This window comes from Dromaius novaehollandiae, chromosome 10, assembly GCF_036370855.1.
Source record: "Dromaius novaehollandiae isolate bDroNov1 chromosome 10, bDroNov1.hap1, whole genome shotgun sequence".
NCBI lineage: Eukaryota > Metazoa > Chordata > Aves > Casuariiformes > Dromaiidae > Dromaius > Dromaius novaehollandiae.
The window spans coordinates 4333793-4351455 of NC_088107.1; the positions used below are offsets into that span (position 1 = coordinate 4333793).

The 17663-nt window shown below is 40.5% G+C and overlaps 1 protein-coding gene across 3 annotated transcripts in view; it reads left to right on the forward strand.

Moving 5' to 3' along the window:
• Positions 1 to 17663, forward strand: part of ADAMTS17 (ADAM metallopeptidase with thrombospondin type 1 motif 17) — a 201787-nt gene that overhangs the window by 96509 nt on the left and 87615 nt on the right. For all 3 annotated transcript variants that reach the window (XM_064517899.1, XM_064517900.1, XM_064517901.1), the window contains exons 9-11: positions 902 to 1042; positions 2331 to 2481; positions 16497 to 16598. In XM_064517899.1, coding sequence (XP_064373969.1) covers positions 902 to 1042; positions 2331 to 2481; positions 16497 to 16598 — 394 coding nt within the window. The remainder of the gene's footprint in view (positions 1 to 901; positions 1043 to 2330; positions 2482 to 16496; positions 16599 to 17663) is intronic.

The window sequence follows — 17663 nt, forward strand, 5'->3', positions numbered from 1 at the left end:
GGGGCAGCCTTGTCCCTTGTTTGTTCAGTGCTTGCAAAAATGGGGGCTTGATTCTGCCTCAGCCTCCTAGGTGAGCATTGCTGTTATGGAGTCACAGCATAATTTAGGTTGGGAGGGCCATTGGAGGTCGCCTAATCCAACTGCCCTGCTCAAAGAAGGACCAGCTTCAACGTTAAATCCAAGATTGTATAGTACTACAGATTTGGAGAAATCCTTTTCATATCGGTGAAATTATTCCAATTTTATATTGACACAATAGCAAAACAGGCCCATCTCTAGTACTAATTTATTCACCATTCTTAATATGGTTCGAGTGGACCATTTCCACTAGATCTGGGAAACCAATTCAAAATTTACCATAAATACTACCTTTGATATTCTAGCATATATCCTTCAGCCGTGCTGCGTTGCTTCTGCAGGTTCACTTTTCGTGAAGGTGAAAGTCCATACGAAGCACAGAAGTTTCATGTACATCGTAGACATTTTTGTATTTCTATGTTGAATTTCCATTCACAACATTTCTGTCCGATGTACTTACGAGCTCTTCTGCTTTGGTAACAGGAGTAGTACTGTGTCTTTTCTCACACCACTTCACAAAGTCTGTGCTGATATTTTTCTCAGCTCCTTTAAGCAAAATGTTAGCTACCAGTGCAGAGAGGGAATATATATCTAAAAGTAAAACAAACACTAAAACCCTTGCACAATTAAGACAATGGAAAAGTTCAAGAAAAGTGTGATTTGGAACAGGTACCTAGAGCAATAGGTGAATGATTCTGTATTAATTGTGCAGCCTGTTCTCTACTTTGTTAATTGCTGAGATGTCATTACTAAGTGCAATAGGAAATGAGAAATCCACATGATGACTTGATTGTTTTTGTCTTGTTTTGTTTCCATCAAACAGCATGGGAATGAGCCATGATGACGATCATCAGTCCTGCGCAGGGAGGTCTCACATTATGTCTGGAGAGTGGGTGAAGGGCAGGAACCCCAGTGACCTTTCCTGGTCTTCATGCAGCCGAGATGACCTTGAAAACTTCCTAAAGTAAGGATTGTGCTGAGTACCAAAAAACCCCAGGCAAGAATCTAAGGTGCTATTTGAATGTGAAAGTCTAAGTAATTTGGCTTAAGAAAAAGTATGTGCGTGTGTCATTAGGGTGTGCAAGATTGAATCTGTCTCCTTTACAGTAGCCCATTTGAAATTGAGGTTTGCAGAGAGGTAGAAGAATTACATGCAGTTGTCCAGATACTGATAGCTTCTTAAAAACAATCCCAGTTCACCTTCATTTTACAAACAAATACCTTCTGTGTTTGTAATGACAGAAGTCTGTGTGTAGAAGCCCTTAAAAATCCTCTCCATTGTAAGATGATACCCGCTTTGTGCTGTGCTGTGCTATGGCAATGCTTTTTATTTTATGGAAACTTTACTTTGCAGGGAGTTAATTGCGATAAGTTTCCTCACTCCTCAGTGAGTGCTGGTCTTAAACAATTCACTATAAACTTCTTTTCCACTACATCCATGTTTCAGTTCATCCCCTTCAACAGTTCAAGAAGGATTTCTGTCCCACTGGTTATTAATGCTCAGATACTTTAGCAAGCACTAGAATTGTCCAAACTCTGTATTTGTGGTCTTAAACCTACAGAGTAACTCTGTCAAAGTGTCTGGCACAGTGGCTAGTGCTTCTGTTGCTAGAAATGGGTTCAGCATGGGCTCAAAATTCTCAACAGTGGAGATTTGAGGTGGGGGAGGATGGAAGGGAAATAGTGAAAGAAAATGGGGAATTACTGTTACATTACAGGCACAAAGTTGAAAAACAAGTTGTATCTGAACTCACTCTGATGCCAGTGTGACAGAGGGGAGATGTCATAGCGATGTTCCAGTTTGTAAAAGGTTGTTGTAAAGACAAAAGGAAAATCTTTCCTCTGTGTCTATAATGGATAAGAAAAGAAGCTAAAGGCTTAAAATTCAGCCAGGAGGATTGAGATGAGACATGAGGGAAGACTTTCTAGCTATTGTAAGACTAGTGAAGAAATTGCGATAGATTGCTTGGGGGCAGAATAGAGTCTCCATCAGATTTTTAAGAGTAGGTTACACAAATGTTTACTCAGAGTGATGTGAGTATAGTTGATTCTGCCTTGGGGCCTGGGGTGGGGGAGGTGAATTCCCAAGGACCTTTCTATCCATAGTTTTCAACAATTCAGAAGGGTTGCAGAAAGATACTGTGAAAGTCACCACTATTTTACACAGTGTCAGCCTCTCTACAGCAGTGATCTAACACTGCAGTTCAAAGGTGCTTTCCCTTAAAGGCACGTTTAATTCTTGCTCTCTGCAGGTCCAAGGTCAGCACCTGTTTGCTGGTAACAGACCCCCGAAGCCAATATGCGGTGCGGCTCCCTCACAAGCTGCCGGGAATGCACTACAGTGCAGATGAACAGTGCCAGATCCTCTTTGGGACCAATGCTACATTCTGTAAGAATATGGAGGTAAGAGCTCATGGGGGGGCATCTGGAAATGAGGTAGGAAGTGAAATTAAAGCTGTCAAGTGTTCAGGAATAGAAGGAATCTGTACCTTCCTCAGAACTAGTTAATCGGATTTTCTACATGTTTAGTACTGCTGCTGTGAACTTGATAAGTCACTCCCACTGCCCTTCATGTCAACAGCACATATTTTTGCGGTCCCTCTCCTGCCCAACATTGATCATGTTAATCTACTGGGAGAGCTTTTTCTGTTTGCACTCAGTCTTAATTCAGGCCCAGTTCCCTTTTGACACTGTTGTGACAAAGTACTCAGTAGAGATCCTGGTAGTTCAGCTGAGATGAAAATCTCTTCTCACAGGGGTGCCTGCTTACTTCTACAGACTCAGTTTAGATGACTGTCTGGACTTTTCAGCAGACGGCACGTCCAGGACGTTACAGGGTTGTTAGGAGCTGACTCGAGCTCTTTGCCAAGGAAATATTAATGACTGTTTGCTTAATTGGGCCACTTGGAGATTTGTTCAGAATTTAGCCTCTTCCTGTGTGTCTTCTGAGTAACATGATGCTTAGTCAGGCATTGGGTGCCAATGGCTCATACCATGTACTTGGTTGGCAAAATGGAAACACTGATTTTTGGTGTCTCTAAAACTAGATGACATTTGAGACTAGGCTGTCCGACTTGTCCTCTGGAATTTAGGCACCTAAACTCTTCCTGAAGTCTTGCACATAATTAGATACTGTATTCTGACCAGAGCTTGTCTGCATCATGCTTTAAATAGGGATTGGAGAAAGGCTCACTTCCACTGTGCACTGGGAGTTGTCCAGAAGAAAGACATGAAGCATTGTGTCCTATCACCAGTGCCAGCTGGTGGTATTCTGTCCTAGATAGGCATACAGTAGTCGGGTTTCCAGCTGTCACTAACTAACCATTTCTAGTTTGTAATTTGTCCCTTAGTCGCATTCTGAAGAATCTTGGGATCTTAAATCAATAGCAAAGAAAAGAATAATCAGTGATAACCGAGGTTTCTACGTGCCAAATGACTAAAACCATTGAACACATGCAAGTCCTGGGAATATGCTCTTAGTTTCACATTTGCTGTTTTATTTATTTTGGATTTGGAAGCTAACAATATAAAACATGAAAACAATAAGAAAAGAATCTGGGTAGGTTGTACTTTCCAGATCCATCAAGAAAATGCGGGCCACCAGGACTACTATACTGGAAGCAAAGTGTTAGAATATAGGTCTGTAAAGAAAACCCAGGGTCTCCCCAGGAAGGTTTGGGTTCGTTCATGTGTGTGGGTGTCACCTTGCTTGCCCAGTGTTGGAGTAGATATTTGCTATTTTCTTGTTGGAATAAAAAACCTTTCCATTCCTGGATAGTGCAGTGCCTAATGAGAATGTCAGCTCACTGGTAGGTGGTCAGCATTTATCATGCAGAGATGGCATGTCCAGTAGTACAATCTGGAATTGCTTCAGGGAGAAGTTGCTTGCCAGGATACCAAAGCAACAGGCACTGTTCTTTTCTGTTAGACACAGATAGCAGGTGTTTGTGTCTCCCAGAATTTTTCACCAGTCGTCTTATTTGACATCTTAAGAGAGCAAGGAAAACTGTGTTCTTTCCCTCCATCACTCCTTCAGTGTTTCCCAAAGGAAAAGAGAGTTTGGAAGGACTTTAGAATCCTTTCTAATGAAAAGCCTTGGAGACTTCAGCAGATTAAAAGCAAGTTGCAAGCACTTATTTAGAAGTATTTTTCTATTACAGTTGTGCTTAAGAGTTAATAGTCACACTGTGAAATCTGTGTATCAATAATGTCACATGCCATTAATTTAGGTTAATAACTGCATTCAGTTATGCTACTCTGAACTGGAGATTGAAGGCAATGAAATGAAATTACAGGAAGTGATAAGCTTTGATTTTTAAACCTTTGAAGTTTTTGTTCTTTTCACCTTTGTATTTCTCATGCCTCATCTGCAGAATGCTTGTATTGTAAGTCTCAAAGCTGTCTACAAAAATATGAACCAAAAAAAAAAAATTGGCACTAGTCATTGGCATTAGCTGTAGAAATTATTGGCAAATAGAGCTGTCTCCTCTTTTAGCCAATGGTAATGTGGTATTTTTAATTCAATAAAGTATTAAAAAATCCAAATGTAAAAGTAATAAACATTTGACAGTAAATATTTGTTACAAAAAGGAAATAAACTTCAGGAAATTAGCCCGCTCAATCTTTTTATGATTACATGTGTCTTCTGTCTACTTTCTTATTTAATAAAAGAGCTGCGTTACAACATTTCACTGGATATAGCTGAGCTCCGTAATTATATCAGGCAAACTAGAGGGCCTGTATTCAAAAATGGCATGCAATCTGATTGTGGAGCAAATTTCGGAGATTAGATGAATCCAAAATCTCGCCTTCTTTAAGAAGCTGCAGAAACTTCCAGTGCAGTAAGATTTTCCCTTAAAGGCGTCAAGGCCCTGATTTTTAAAGGAATGTAATCCCTTTGAGGGAGGCTTCAGACACTCTGGTCCTGAATGACAGTGTTTATCTTACTAGATAATTAATCCATGAGTGTTCCATTTTATCTGGATACTTCAGATTGAATATTGCAAAATCTTCTGTGTTTGTTTTTAATGAAAACTCAGATTCGGTAGTATAAAATAGTTACCTTCAGAATTATAACGGCCGAAGGTGCTATCCCCCACTTCAAATTCGTGATGCGGATATGAAAAACTGAGGTTTGCTCAGCTTTGCAAATATCTCTTGCAGATTTCTTTTCAATTTGTTTAGACACTGCCTCTGCAGTTTCATATACTAACATTAAACAAAATAGAACTAATTAACAAGATAGGTGTATGATAAACATCTTATCCATAGCCAATTGTTGCTGTAATCTGTGATCGCTGAGATATGTAATTTAGGAACTGATTCTTTAACCTGTCTGTTAAGTGAGATTTACCAGTGTGTGTCACTTCTTTGAAGAGCTGTAGAATCAGGCTTTTAAGCTGGAAGCTTGTCAGGCAGAGAACAGTCAACTTCTATTTATTTGAAAAGCACCAAGTTATATTATGATATTGTAAAAATAATAAATGGCAAGATTACCTACAACCGCTTGAGAGAATACAAGGGCATTTTGGTTCATGCTCTGCTCATAGTTTTGTTGGTTTAAGATACATCTGCAGGCAGGGTTTAGATTAAATATAACTGAATATTAGATGGGTGAGTCCTTGCTCACTATCAAGAAAATAAATGTTTGCATGGTTCTGAGAAAGAATTCATGTGACTAGTTTTGATCCGAGGAATAAAACAAGACAATAGAAGTTGGATAGTTTTCAAGTGAGATGATTTCACGTATGGTAATGAGTATCTTGAGACTGCTCAATAGTTCCCCCTTCACATCTGAGTTGCATAGTTTTCTCTTGTAATATGCAAATGGCTTAGAAGTATTTTCACATGCTGCTTTTCGTTAATCTTTCCCATTGCAAATGTTGTATTCTCTGATCAACGAGAATGATTATCTAGCAGGACACACAAGTGCACTTCCACCGTACCAGACGTGCTGCCTGGTTTTGGGTGGGAGGCTGTGCAGTCATGCCCCTGAGGTCGCCTTGCGTAGCAAGCTGCTGCTCACAATGATAGGAGAATTTTTGGCCCAGCTAAGGCTTAGCACAGTGGTGCTTGTTTTGAGGGAGGCTTCCTTTTGAAGGAAGCTGCTTTTAACAGAAGCTAAATAGATGACTCTGTCATTCTAAAGTTCTGGGCAAAATCATAATGTGATTTGCAGGAGAAGCTGAATAGAAAGGTACCTTTGAAACTGCATAGCCTTGTCTACGCAGTGCATTATCAGTGTCCCCCAGACACAAAGGCCTTTTGGGACTCTGGTTGTTAAACGTCCTTGTGAGTCCCAACATGCTAGATTGTGCAAATTACTGGAAATTCAACCTGTCTGACCTCTGTTCTTTAGATCCACACTGCAGTATGAATCAAGTATTGTGAATTCATTTCACCCCTACACAAGAGGAAGCAAAAAGCCTCTACCACTCAAGTGAGGAAGGCCTCTGCAGAGGGGAGACTTTAACTCTTTGCTGTCCCCTTTTTTAGCAGTGCTGTCCATGGAAGGAAGAGCACAAACGGCTTATGCCTGAATCTCTCGCAGAGCAGAGATGATGTTTCTGCATCAGAAACACATAAAAATGCGTTATTCACAACCTCCTGTGAAAATATGCTGTGTGTTTAATCGTAACGCTGGGTTTATTTTTCAGACTGGCATGCCTACTAACAGAGGCTTTTGCAATGAAATTATATTTTATGGAAAAAATGTGATTTCTATCTCTTGTATCCAGTGTTTGGCTTTTTGTTTTATATGCCTTTTGGCTTATTTATTATTAACACATTTTTGCGGGTTTTTACATAACCATTATCTTTCAGTATTGTTTTGAGTCAAAACTGTGCTCAGGCTAAAATGGCATGTGGAAAGAAATTAGTATTGCTACAAAGATTTTTTGCTGAAAAAGGGACACTGTCAACTCAAATGTAACTGAGAATGTGGGTTTTGAAATGACACTGTGCTTTTAGAAAATTTAAGACAGCTAGAATTGGCTCCACCATTTTTTTCTTCAATAGAAGTTGTCTTTAAACAAATATACATCTCCCCCAGTATCCACCAGCCACGAGGCAGTAGCACAGAATGGGAGGGCAAAGCTGAGCGTAAGCCAGAAGAGACTGACCTGACTTCTGGGCTGAAATGGAAAAGGAAAAGAATTGGAAAAAAGCAAAGGAAGAGCGAAAGTGTTAACGATGGAGTGAATTTTACATGTTTCTTCAGTTTTCATAGTTCATGATATGATGAGGAATAATATTAAGCAGTTGTGGGTCTCTCTGTGGTCTTAAGCTTGCAAAGAGACTGATGGAGTGGACTCTTGGACTCGATGCATGGGAATGAATGAGCCTCTGTCTGGTTGCAGTGGGTTTTTCTTTGCAGAGTCATTTGCAAGATTGAGACAATGATAGTAAGCCCTATTAAGTAATGTAGGGAATATTTTCAAGAACATGGTACTTAGATTGTGAACTGATTTATCCTGAAAATAAGAGGTCTCATTGTCATTTTCTATATAATGAGGGACTTTGTCTACATAATTTTCCATAAAGCACATGCACACTTTAGCTTCTTTGTAAATAATAATAATAATAATATATCTGGAAAAGGATGGGTTTGGTTTTTTTGAGACTTGCCGGCTAGAAGCCTGGCAATTCTAAAATAAAATTGAAATATTTTCTTTTTTAGAAATAAAGGTGACAATTTTCTTAATTGTCATACTGTATTTTACAGTTTTCCTGATGTAGGTTGTTAATATTCAGACTATTTTCACTTTGCCTGTTTCATATGAAACTGAAGTGTCCTATTTCACTGCTTCTGTATGTTGCAAGAAAGACCTTTTTCTCTTTATTTTCAGTGGAAATAGTTTTTATTTAAGAGAGGGAGAAAGCAAGAGAGAGAGAGGCAGAGTTCCTGCCTGGGCAGCACAGCCCAGTTTACAATTATTGGAATGCTTCAGAAATTTTTGTACGTGTTTCAGTTTGGAAGTTGGTCAAAACACATTCTGGTGCAGTGGTTTAAAGAAAAATAAAAAGAGAGCAGGGAACCGAAATAAAATTATGAAAATACAATGTGGAAATTTAAGAGTATAAAAATAATAAACTCTTAAAAATAATACAGAGTGCCTTTTAAGAATCAAGTACTCTAGTTTGGAAATCCAACATTTTCTTATTAGGACACAAGGGGAGGGAGAAAGAATTAGTGTAGCCTTGTGATGTGGCATCTACAGCTGAAGTTTGAACTTAACGCAATTAGCCAGAATACGATTGAGTATCTGCCTGCAAATAGTATATAACAAGCTTGAAGGGCATTCAGACCTCTCCCATCAGCCTTCTGGGAACTTCCCAACTGTAAAACACTTCAAGAGAAAACACCCCGTAATCTTCACAACCACATCTGAACGCTGTGTGTATGTATCTATATTTATTTTTACTATCCCTTTCTTCTCATTTCCCATGTCCAAGAAATATGATCTGTGATTTCATTCTTTTAATTTCCCAGTTCTTGATATTTTTAATAGACAACACCGCCTGTTGTTTACAAAAAAAGAAATCAATACTTTTCTCACATTGAAATCAGGTGTTAGGGCCTGAGGAGTTACCTGGGAGTTCCTGAGGGAACATTACTCTTCATTGGAGTCAATAGGAGATGGATGTTGCAAGGTCAGAATTTTAGGCTGTAAGTTCCAAATGCAGTATTAAATCTGAGTAATGAGGTTAATCTTGGAACTCACCAGCAGCTCTTTGCCTGCCTTCACCGTGGGCAGATTTCTTCTGCTGAGCTAGAAAACACCTCTGACTCTGTCTCTGGGTTTTTGCTGGCTCAGCCTTCAGGGCTGGAAAGATGATGACACAATACTGTAAACTCATAACCCTCTTCGTGATGGGGTACATGGAGTATGAATGCTGGAAATAGCACTTACACGTGACATGCACAATACCATGCCAATACAGCCTTTGTCGTTGTGACATAATTGATTAACTGCAGCTCTTTCAAGGCATATTGGGATACAAATTGATAATAAGTCAACTCAGAAATTTTCTAACATTTAATTCAAAGGAATGGCTGTTCCAGTGCCTTGTATAAGGTGTCTACTTCTCCCAGATTTGATCTGGTAAAAATACTTCCATGATTTCTTTAGATGAGATATAGTATGTGCTGTTGTATTCTCACATTTAAGATGCTGAAAACTAGAGTCAGCAAAGCCAAAGGGACATACAGTGAGCAAGAATTCAGTGTTGGTAGGAAAGTAGATAAAGCTTACGTCTACTTCAATTTCTATGTGTTTATGAATCATAGACCCACAAGAACTACTTTCATGAATGCCTTAAAGCCACTGAAGAGATTAGTCTTGAACATAGACTTTATTGCTATAAAATTAGTTTACGGTCTCCTTAAAACTCTCTTTCCACGTTTTGGCTATTACATTAATACCTGGCATATGAAAAAATGAAATTGAACTGGTGCTTTGCGAAGAAATAGTTGAGGTAGTGGAGAAGGCTTTTAGTTTCCCTTGATAGCACCAGAACTTGGTAAAACTAGAGACAGTGTTTTTCTTGTTCTTTGTTTGCTTCCCAATATCCAGTAAAAAAGAAGTGTTTCTCCTCATCTGTGCCTTTTCTGGCAGCATGGCAGTCCTCCACTGCTTGGTCTGGCAAGATCCGTTCTCGTTTATCACAGTCCTGTGATGCGCTTCATTACTAGCCCTTCACATTTGTGTTTTTGTGCTGTGCCCTGGCCATCGCTGCTTGGGTCAGTTTTTCTTGCATCCTGATGCATGTCCAGGTGTTGCAGGAGTTGGAGCAGGAAGGAGGAGTCATGCCCTAAATTTTTTAATGCAGTAAGGATTTTGAATGTGTCTGGTTTTGAACATCCAGTCCGAGTCTCAGGAAAGCTTCATGATTTCCCAAAATCCTGAGCTTCTACCAGCTCTGCAACGTTAGCTTCCTGTGTGTTTTCACACAAGTGTTTCCAGTAAGGCATCCCAAACCATTCTTTGCTTCTGAAAATACTAGTTTCTTGTATCTCCCTCTAGATAGGAACAATTTCCAGATACTGAATTGCACACTTCCAACGTAAGTGCAATTAACTCCAGCTTAGCTTCCTCACAGGAAGGCGTGAAGAGCATGCAGTGGGACAAAGCCCTCTCAACAGAAGAGTTTTTACGCTTCTTAGTCTCCTGCCATCCATCCTGCAGAGCCCTTCAAAGAGCTGTAGGAGCCGAATTTTAGTATGGGAGATGATGGCCTACTTGGCATAAGATCCCTGCCACATCCGCTTCAGAGGGGTCAGGGCTATAAGTGTGTTTTGGGCAGCTCTTGAAACTGCTTTGCTAATGTTGTCAAAATGCAAGAGCTTTGGGCTTTTCTTATCCTTGTGCTTTCATTTATTGTTAAAAAGCCGTTTGAGCGAAGATTATAACCAGTCACCTTCATTCAGTGTCGACATCCAAACCTCTCTGTGGCGAGTGTGGTGTGTCATGGTAGTTACTGTTTTGGAAGCCGATGGATATTTTGTCTTCCTCTAAAATTTCGAGGGGAAACAGTCTTCAGCTTTAGTTGTAGATCAGAACAGTTCTTGGTATCACACTGTATATATAAGGAGCCAGATACATTTCATAGGGGACCCACCTGTTGGTAGTTGGAGTAATGCACAACAAGCCATATAGCTCAGAGTACCAAAACCAGCGTGACACCCTTCATACGTTTGCTGGGGTCAGTTTTTTTTGTCTTCTCGGATACAGAATATTAACAAATCTCAGAAATGAGTATGTTGAATTTTTCTGCTTTTCTACAAGGAGAACAGTAGCACCGGAAAGCCGTTAACTCTCAAGGACCATTTTGTCAAGAGCTCTTTAACTCTTAAGTACCATTTCATCAAGAGTTAAAATATTCTTTTTGATTTTATTCCACTCTGTCTGAGGTTGGTGACTTTCCACTCACACAAGCATCGATCAAGGGTGCTTTTGTTGAATTAATGGAGCTACGTTGATGTAAAAATGAATACAAAGGGGAGTTAGCTCTAAATCTGTTTATTGGCTCCAGGCAGGCAGGTTATTGGTGCTGCCCATCTAAAACACATAATGTGCATGTGTTTTTCTGTATGTTCTGAGGAAACAAGTAATGATCAGGTAGTGAAAACAGGGAAATGTTTCTTAAAAACCTTTTCTAGGTGCATGATTGTTTTTTTATAGTATGGACTGAGATGCATGCTGTCCAACAGTCAAGAGATTCATTCTTCTTTGTCATTAATACATCAAACTACGTATGCTGAGTTCTTTGGATGGTTGCCCAGGTTTGATAAAATAGAAATCAGTGGATATTGGTCATTGCCTGAGTATTCCAGGATAGTCCTTGCGATTCTTTCGTTTGAAAGATGATCTGTCATTTGGACAGATGCTTCCACTGTTGAACCTACCACTTGTTTCTTGGATTATCAATTCTATAGAAAGATCAGCAGTTGGCCACTGACACGTGTATCCCAGCTTCACAGTTACCTTGTCTGGGGCCGTGCGTGGGGCCTTTTCAAAAGTGCCTTCCAATTTTATAGGATTTTTATAGTGCTGCTTTTGAGCACTTTTTGCCTGTTTTTCAACAGCAATAATCTCCAGCTAACAGCATGGGCGAACAGCAGTGCTCACCTCCTCTGTGATCCATTGTAGGATGTCAGTTGTTCATGCACCCAAAATCAAAGGCAACAAGATAGAAAATGTGGGCATTGGTTTTTTCACCTTGATGTGTAAAGGATTTCTCCTCAGAGGCATGCTGTGAGCCTTCAAGAATGTTATACACAGTGTTTTGAGCAGGAATGCGTGTGGAAGTTGTGTGTTACTACAGTATTGTACTTAACTGGTGTTAATTAGGATTCTGTATAGGGGCATGTTATATCTCACAGTTAGCTATATGCCAAGCCAGAACCGTGGCAAAATTAGAGATCAGATGCTTCACTGAAAGCCAGTCTATTTATAAACAGGCCTCTGTGTTATGTGTTCTCTTGTTCCCCATCCTGACGGTATTTACGCTTTATAAGTCCTTAATAATCCCTTCATTTTGACAGAAAAATTGGTTTCATGGTGGTTTAATTCTGCTGCCAGAAGGAAGAGGTTGCTCTTTCCAGTGGGCAACAGGCAGCAGGAGCAGCGTTTTTTTTTTTTTTTTAATGGGGAAATAAGAGATCCTGCTTGTGCCTCAGCTGACTTTGAGCAGGACATTTAATCCTTTTCTGTCCTTCACCTTCCCAGCTGCAGCAGAAGGAGAAAGCCTCCTTTATCTCCCGACTCCCAGGAGTGTGTGTAGATTACACGTTCTCTGAGGAAGAGAGACCACCTGGCACAGCGAGGCCCCCTTCTCAGATAGGCGCTGTTATAATACCTGTAATCGGAAGCATCCTTCACCTGCCGGGCAGCTGGCTCCAGCTTGGGAGCTTCCGCACGGTGACCTCTTGGGACTGCTTTCTACCAGCTCTGCAGGCAAGGTTTCCTGTTCTGCAGGAGTATCTGAGAATCTAAAATTTGTCCCTTCTTAAAGACATTCCATTTTGATTTTGTTTTTTTCTAATTTTCTGATTGTATAATTTCAGTTGGACAAGCATTTGAATTTAAAAAATGAAATTTAAATTTTTATTGAAATATATTTCAACAACCTCTCACTTCTTTTTTTTTTTTTTGCTCTTGAAAGTAGTTCACCTGGGGGTCGATCCAAGGATGACCTTTCCCCAAAACAGTTTCAGCTAATCAATATTTTTCCAGTGAAAAATATCTATCATTGAAAAATCCCAGCTGGCATTGGTAGTTTCCCCTTTGTGGCTGCTGTAGGGAAGACTGTGCAGGCAGAGACCTGCCTTGTAAAAGCTGCTTGCTGAATTCACAATTAGCAGTAGTACAACTCTTTTGATGCCTTCTTCTGCATCAGTCTGAGCTCTGAACTGCCACTCATATATACAAGCAACTTCCTTTCAAGTCCTGCCATTTCTCACTTTTGTATTTCCCAGCAAAGCTGGTTTAAAAAGTCTCTGTGACTGGTTAACTATGGGACTATTTAGTGGGGATTTTTGTTTGGGTTTATATTGTAGCTGAGGAGGATCTATGATCTCTTTTGAAATGAGCTATTAACATGGTAAAACATCTTGGGAACATAAAATACCTAAGCTAATGGTTTAATCTTTGCTGGGGGACTGCACTAACGAGTGTTTGAGCTTTGTAGTGGTATTTCACTACACAGAGCTGAAACACAGTTACCAGATTTTTTTATACCTGTTTCCTGAAATATGCTTTGCATTTAGTATTCAGAATCAAACACAAGGATGCTATAAAAATCCTATGTTTTCCATACCTTTCTGAAAGGTTGGTATTAGAAAGAGATGTTTCTCTTTATCTCTGTATATATCTTTTATATATATACACATACGCGCACACACACATACATATATATACAGATACACACACTCGTGCAGACACATATAGGCACATACACTCGTGTCTGTGAATATTTGCACCAGCAGTATCCATAGGTGGGGCTCAGCTCTGTAGTGGTGCTGGTACAGACACAGGTACAGGCTGAGGTTCGCTGTGCCCATTCCTTCCCCCGGGCCGTGGCTCATACCTGGGCATGTTAGCTGAGTTTGTCACCTTCCACATTGTTGTGGGCTATGGAGGAATTCTGGCTGGCAACCAAAATTGTAGAAAGAGCTGCTTGATTTTTATGACCCTCTGTTTTCACCAACCCCCTTCTTCCTCCCAGTTTTACATCAAAGAGGAGAATTTAACCCTGAGTAATTTACTTACAGCTTAAGATCCAGGGGCTCTAAGCTGAAGCCTTACAAATTTTGGCCATGTGTAAGGCACAGATACTTAACAACGGTGCTCTCATGTGTCTAGAACAACTTCTCTGGGGCTGTAGTGGATTCCATTGCATCTTCAGCCAGGATGTTTTTCTGACAGAAAGCAGAAGCAAAGGGTTTCCTTCTGGAAACACAGGGCAAAAATTCTGTCTGGGTCATTCAAGAGATCAGGCTCAAAGGTTTCCCATAACGTTCTACTTCGAAGCCTTGTGGGTGTGTGTACAGAGAGGGGCTGAAGCCTAGTAAAGCTGAAATACGTGTTATATGCGCCCTTCATCTCAGAAACTTCGTTTTACATATCATATTCCCCGACCGTAGTTTGGAAGTAGACATTGCTGATAATGCTTTGGCAAGATCCCTGCCCACAAGCATCGAGTGAGAAGAGAGTCCAGATTGCCAGTTAATTCCTGACCTTGGCTTCACAGTAGCGACATTCTGTTTGTAAGTCATTAATACATTGTTAGGAATGGCAAAGAAGCTGTTAGCATTTAGCAAGTCTAACATGTCGATAGACTGCTGTTAAGCTTGTCCTGTAGCTGCATATGGCACCTTCTGCGCTGTGGCTAGAACCTCCAATGATACCTGACACTTAGGTCTGTGACATGCTTTTAGCACCACTTAACTGTTTTAAAATCCTTTTTAATTGTTCGTATGTGGACTCTTAATGTAAAGAATAGCCCGTCACTTTTAGATCCCAGTGCGTTAAATGGATGTAAGGGTGCTGTAGCTTTACATCTCGGAAAACAAGCATCCTCTCAGTGCTGTTCGACATTTTGGGGAAAACAGCTTTCTCGGTTTAAAGGGTTTATCCCTAGATTAGTGTTCTTTCTGTAGCACTTGAGGTCAAGTTAATGGATGTACTTTTGGATTTGAGTGCTCCGCAGGGAAGAAGGGGTTTTGAGAACGTGGGAGTTTTGGTGCAGAACAATCGATTTTACAGTTTGCTGTGAAATCTCTGGCTTGTCAATTCTTCTGCCTCAGTATCCCTATCTGTAAAACAGTGTGCGATGTGCTCGTGGCTAACTGGTGCCTAAGTGCTTTCAGAGCTGTGGGTAGACCACTAATTAGTCACAGTCATTCAGTCAAAATGACAAAAATCTGGTATTTTCCCATATGCTCTCTTAGTTGGGGAAAAAGGTCTTGAAATTCATTGATTTAGGCTTCCCTGGTGTATTTGCCGTTGTTTGTTGGTGATGGCTTTTTATGTTGTGGTTGATACAGATGTTACTGAATTGTGCCGTCTGCTTCTAGTTTTTGTAAATGTTCTTTTGGTTTAAATAGTGCAAAATCCTCTTTCCAGAAAAAAATGTGGAAATAAAACAGGATGCAGATACTGCTGTGATAACCATTTTATTTCAGTATGTTCTACATCATTGCTCTTGGTATTGGGATTTATCTCGTCTGCACCCTCTGCCGTACAACTCTGTTTTATGTATGCATGTACACATGCATGTACACGAAACACACGTGCACCCACACTCTCTTACATTACACTGGGAAAGAACCATAAGGTTGAAGCATGTTGACTCAACTATTTAATGAGGTGCAATAAATCTTGACAAGACCAGCTGGCACTAGAGTCAAGCTTCTCATCTTTTTACCATTACAGGGAAACGTGAACAATAGTGGAAAGAAATGTAACTCTTCTTTTTCTTTTTTTGGTACTCAAAGCTATAGCATTCTATTGAAATCATCCACTTCCATGGAATGCGAAGCATGGTGGATGCCGTGGAAAATGTTAACGATGTAAAGGCCCCTTTTCCTGGTCCTTTTACTCAAATTCTGAAAACATTATTGATCTGACGGATCACGCAAGTGTGGTCAGCATTAATATCCCTGTAATGTACGTCGGCTGAGCAGAGCAGCCCGGCTGAGTAATGATACCCAGAACGTGTTTCAAGGCTGGGAGCAAGATGCACAGTACCTCTTGCTGCTCTTTCCCTTGCATTTCACTTTTCCCTCTCTTCAGCACGTTGGATTCTAGCAGCTGCCTCTCACCACCAAAACTTTCCAGCTGTGCCCTTGCCTGTCTACACTGTTACAGCTTACCACCAAGCTCCCCTCTACTGCGTGGCACAGCCATGAAATCCTTTTCTCTTTTTGGGTTCTCCTTAAGACCTTCTGCTCCCAAATGTCATTGTTGGCTGATTATAGCTACAAACAGGTACAGCATGGCTGACTGGGTTTTACAGTGCTTAGTTACTTGAGTATCTTTAGAAAAACACAAGTAATTAAGCAGTTCAGACACCCAAGCATATGGCATGATTCCAAAGCACCCATCGTGCCATCCCACATAAGACTCTCTTTAATGGACCGGATTTATTCCTGTGAAGAGAAATTTGTTTAAATAATGCACTCTTTTTGTTTTGGAGTGGGTTTTTTTGGTCCTGACAGTGGCATCCATCAATTTCTTTTATGTTCCCAGCCCCACCACTTCATGCCAATCTCTCCTTAAAAATAATTACTACCAAACCAACCAGATGCCTCTGGATTCACATGAGAGAGACTGCCTGAGCTTTGCAGTGTATCCCATAATCATGGTTGACGTCTCCAGAAGTAATAACTGCACCTCGTTGCTTTGTGATTACAGCATTTGATGTGTGCTGGGCTCTGGTGCCTGGTGGAAGGAGATACATCCTGTAAAACAAAGTTGGACCCCCCTCTGGATGGCACTGAATGTGGCGCAGACAAGGTAATCAAAATGCTCAGCAGCAGCAAGTTTGTTTTTTCCAGTGTTGTCTGTGGAATAATGTTTCCAAGATGTTCATATATTCAGTATTTACCATAAACCCATATTTTATACTGATTCTGTTATAGAAACAGCTCAATTAACAGCTGGGTTGGGTTAGGCCGTTCTGCTTTTCTGTCACATGTATTCAAGTAGCCTCTGGAGACCCCAGTGGTCAAGTTCTTATGGTCAAGGCACAATACAAACACTGCAGGAAAGGCCCTTCACTGGGCAAAGTGCACAGACTGAGCACCTCGTATGTCACGTTAGGGAGCAGCTCACTCCTCAGTCACTTCTGTTCTTTGCTGGAAGCGATGTTTTGAGCTTGAGGTATTTTTAAGTGCAAGCTACAGCAGTGATGTTCCTGGCTGTATTTGAGATAGGGAATATGGGGAGGATTTAAACTGACATTTTGGGAGTGGAGGAGGATGGAGGAAGAACAAGAGGCTAGTTAAAAACACTATAGAGTTACTAAAAGTAGCTTAAAATGTGTTGAGCTCAAATTCATTGAGTTTCAGTTGTTTTTAAAGTATTGTTTGCTGTACCCCATGTATGGGTACAGAGAGCTGTATGTATGAGATGACTAAGGTACACATGGACTTTCCATCACCCTTCTTTTAAGTGACTTCCATGGCAGTGCTGTGGGGGTGAGAGTTACTGGGGCTCAGCTGCTGCCTCCCAGCTAACCTGTGTGAACAGAAGGTGACTAAAGTGATCATGTTAAGCCCCTGAAATGGGCTGTGCTAGGAATCACACGTGGTTCATTCTGCCAGGATAGTTGATTCATAACTCATTAAGCTACAGAGGAGCTGGATCAGTTTGTTAAGGGCCAGTCCCCCTGCTCACTAATCTTGGATTCTAATATTTATTGTATGTTATATGGTTGTGGAGGTAAGAAGGGGGTAAAATTAAAAAGTTTGTTGCTGAAGTCAGAGATTAGAGATGTTTTCTTTGCCTGCAAATGGACGATAACCCCCCCAAAAATGCTGGGTCCTGGAAAGCATGGCAGGGAAATTGAGAAAAAAAAGT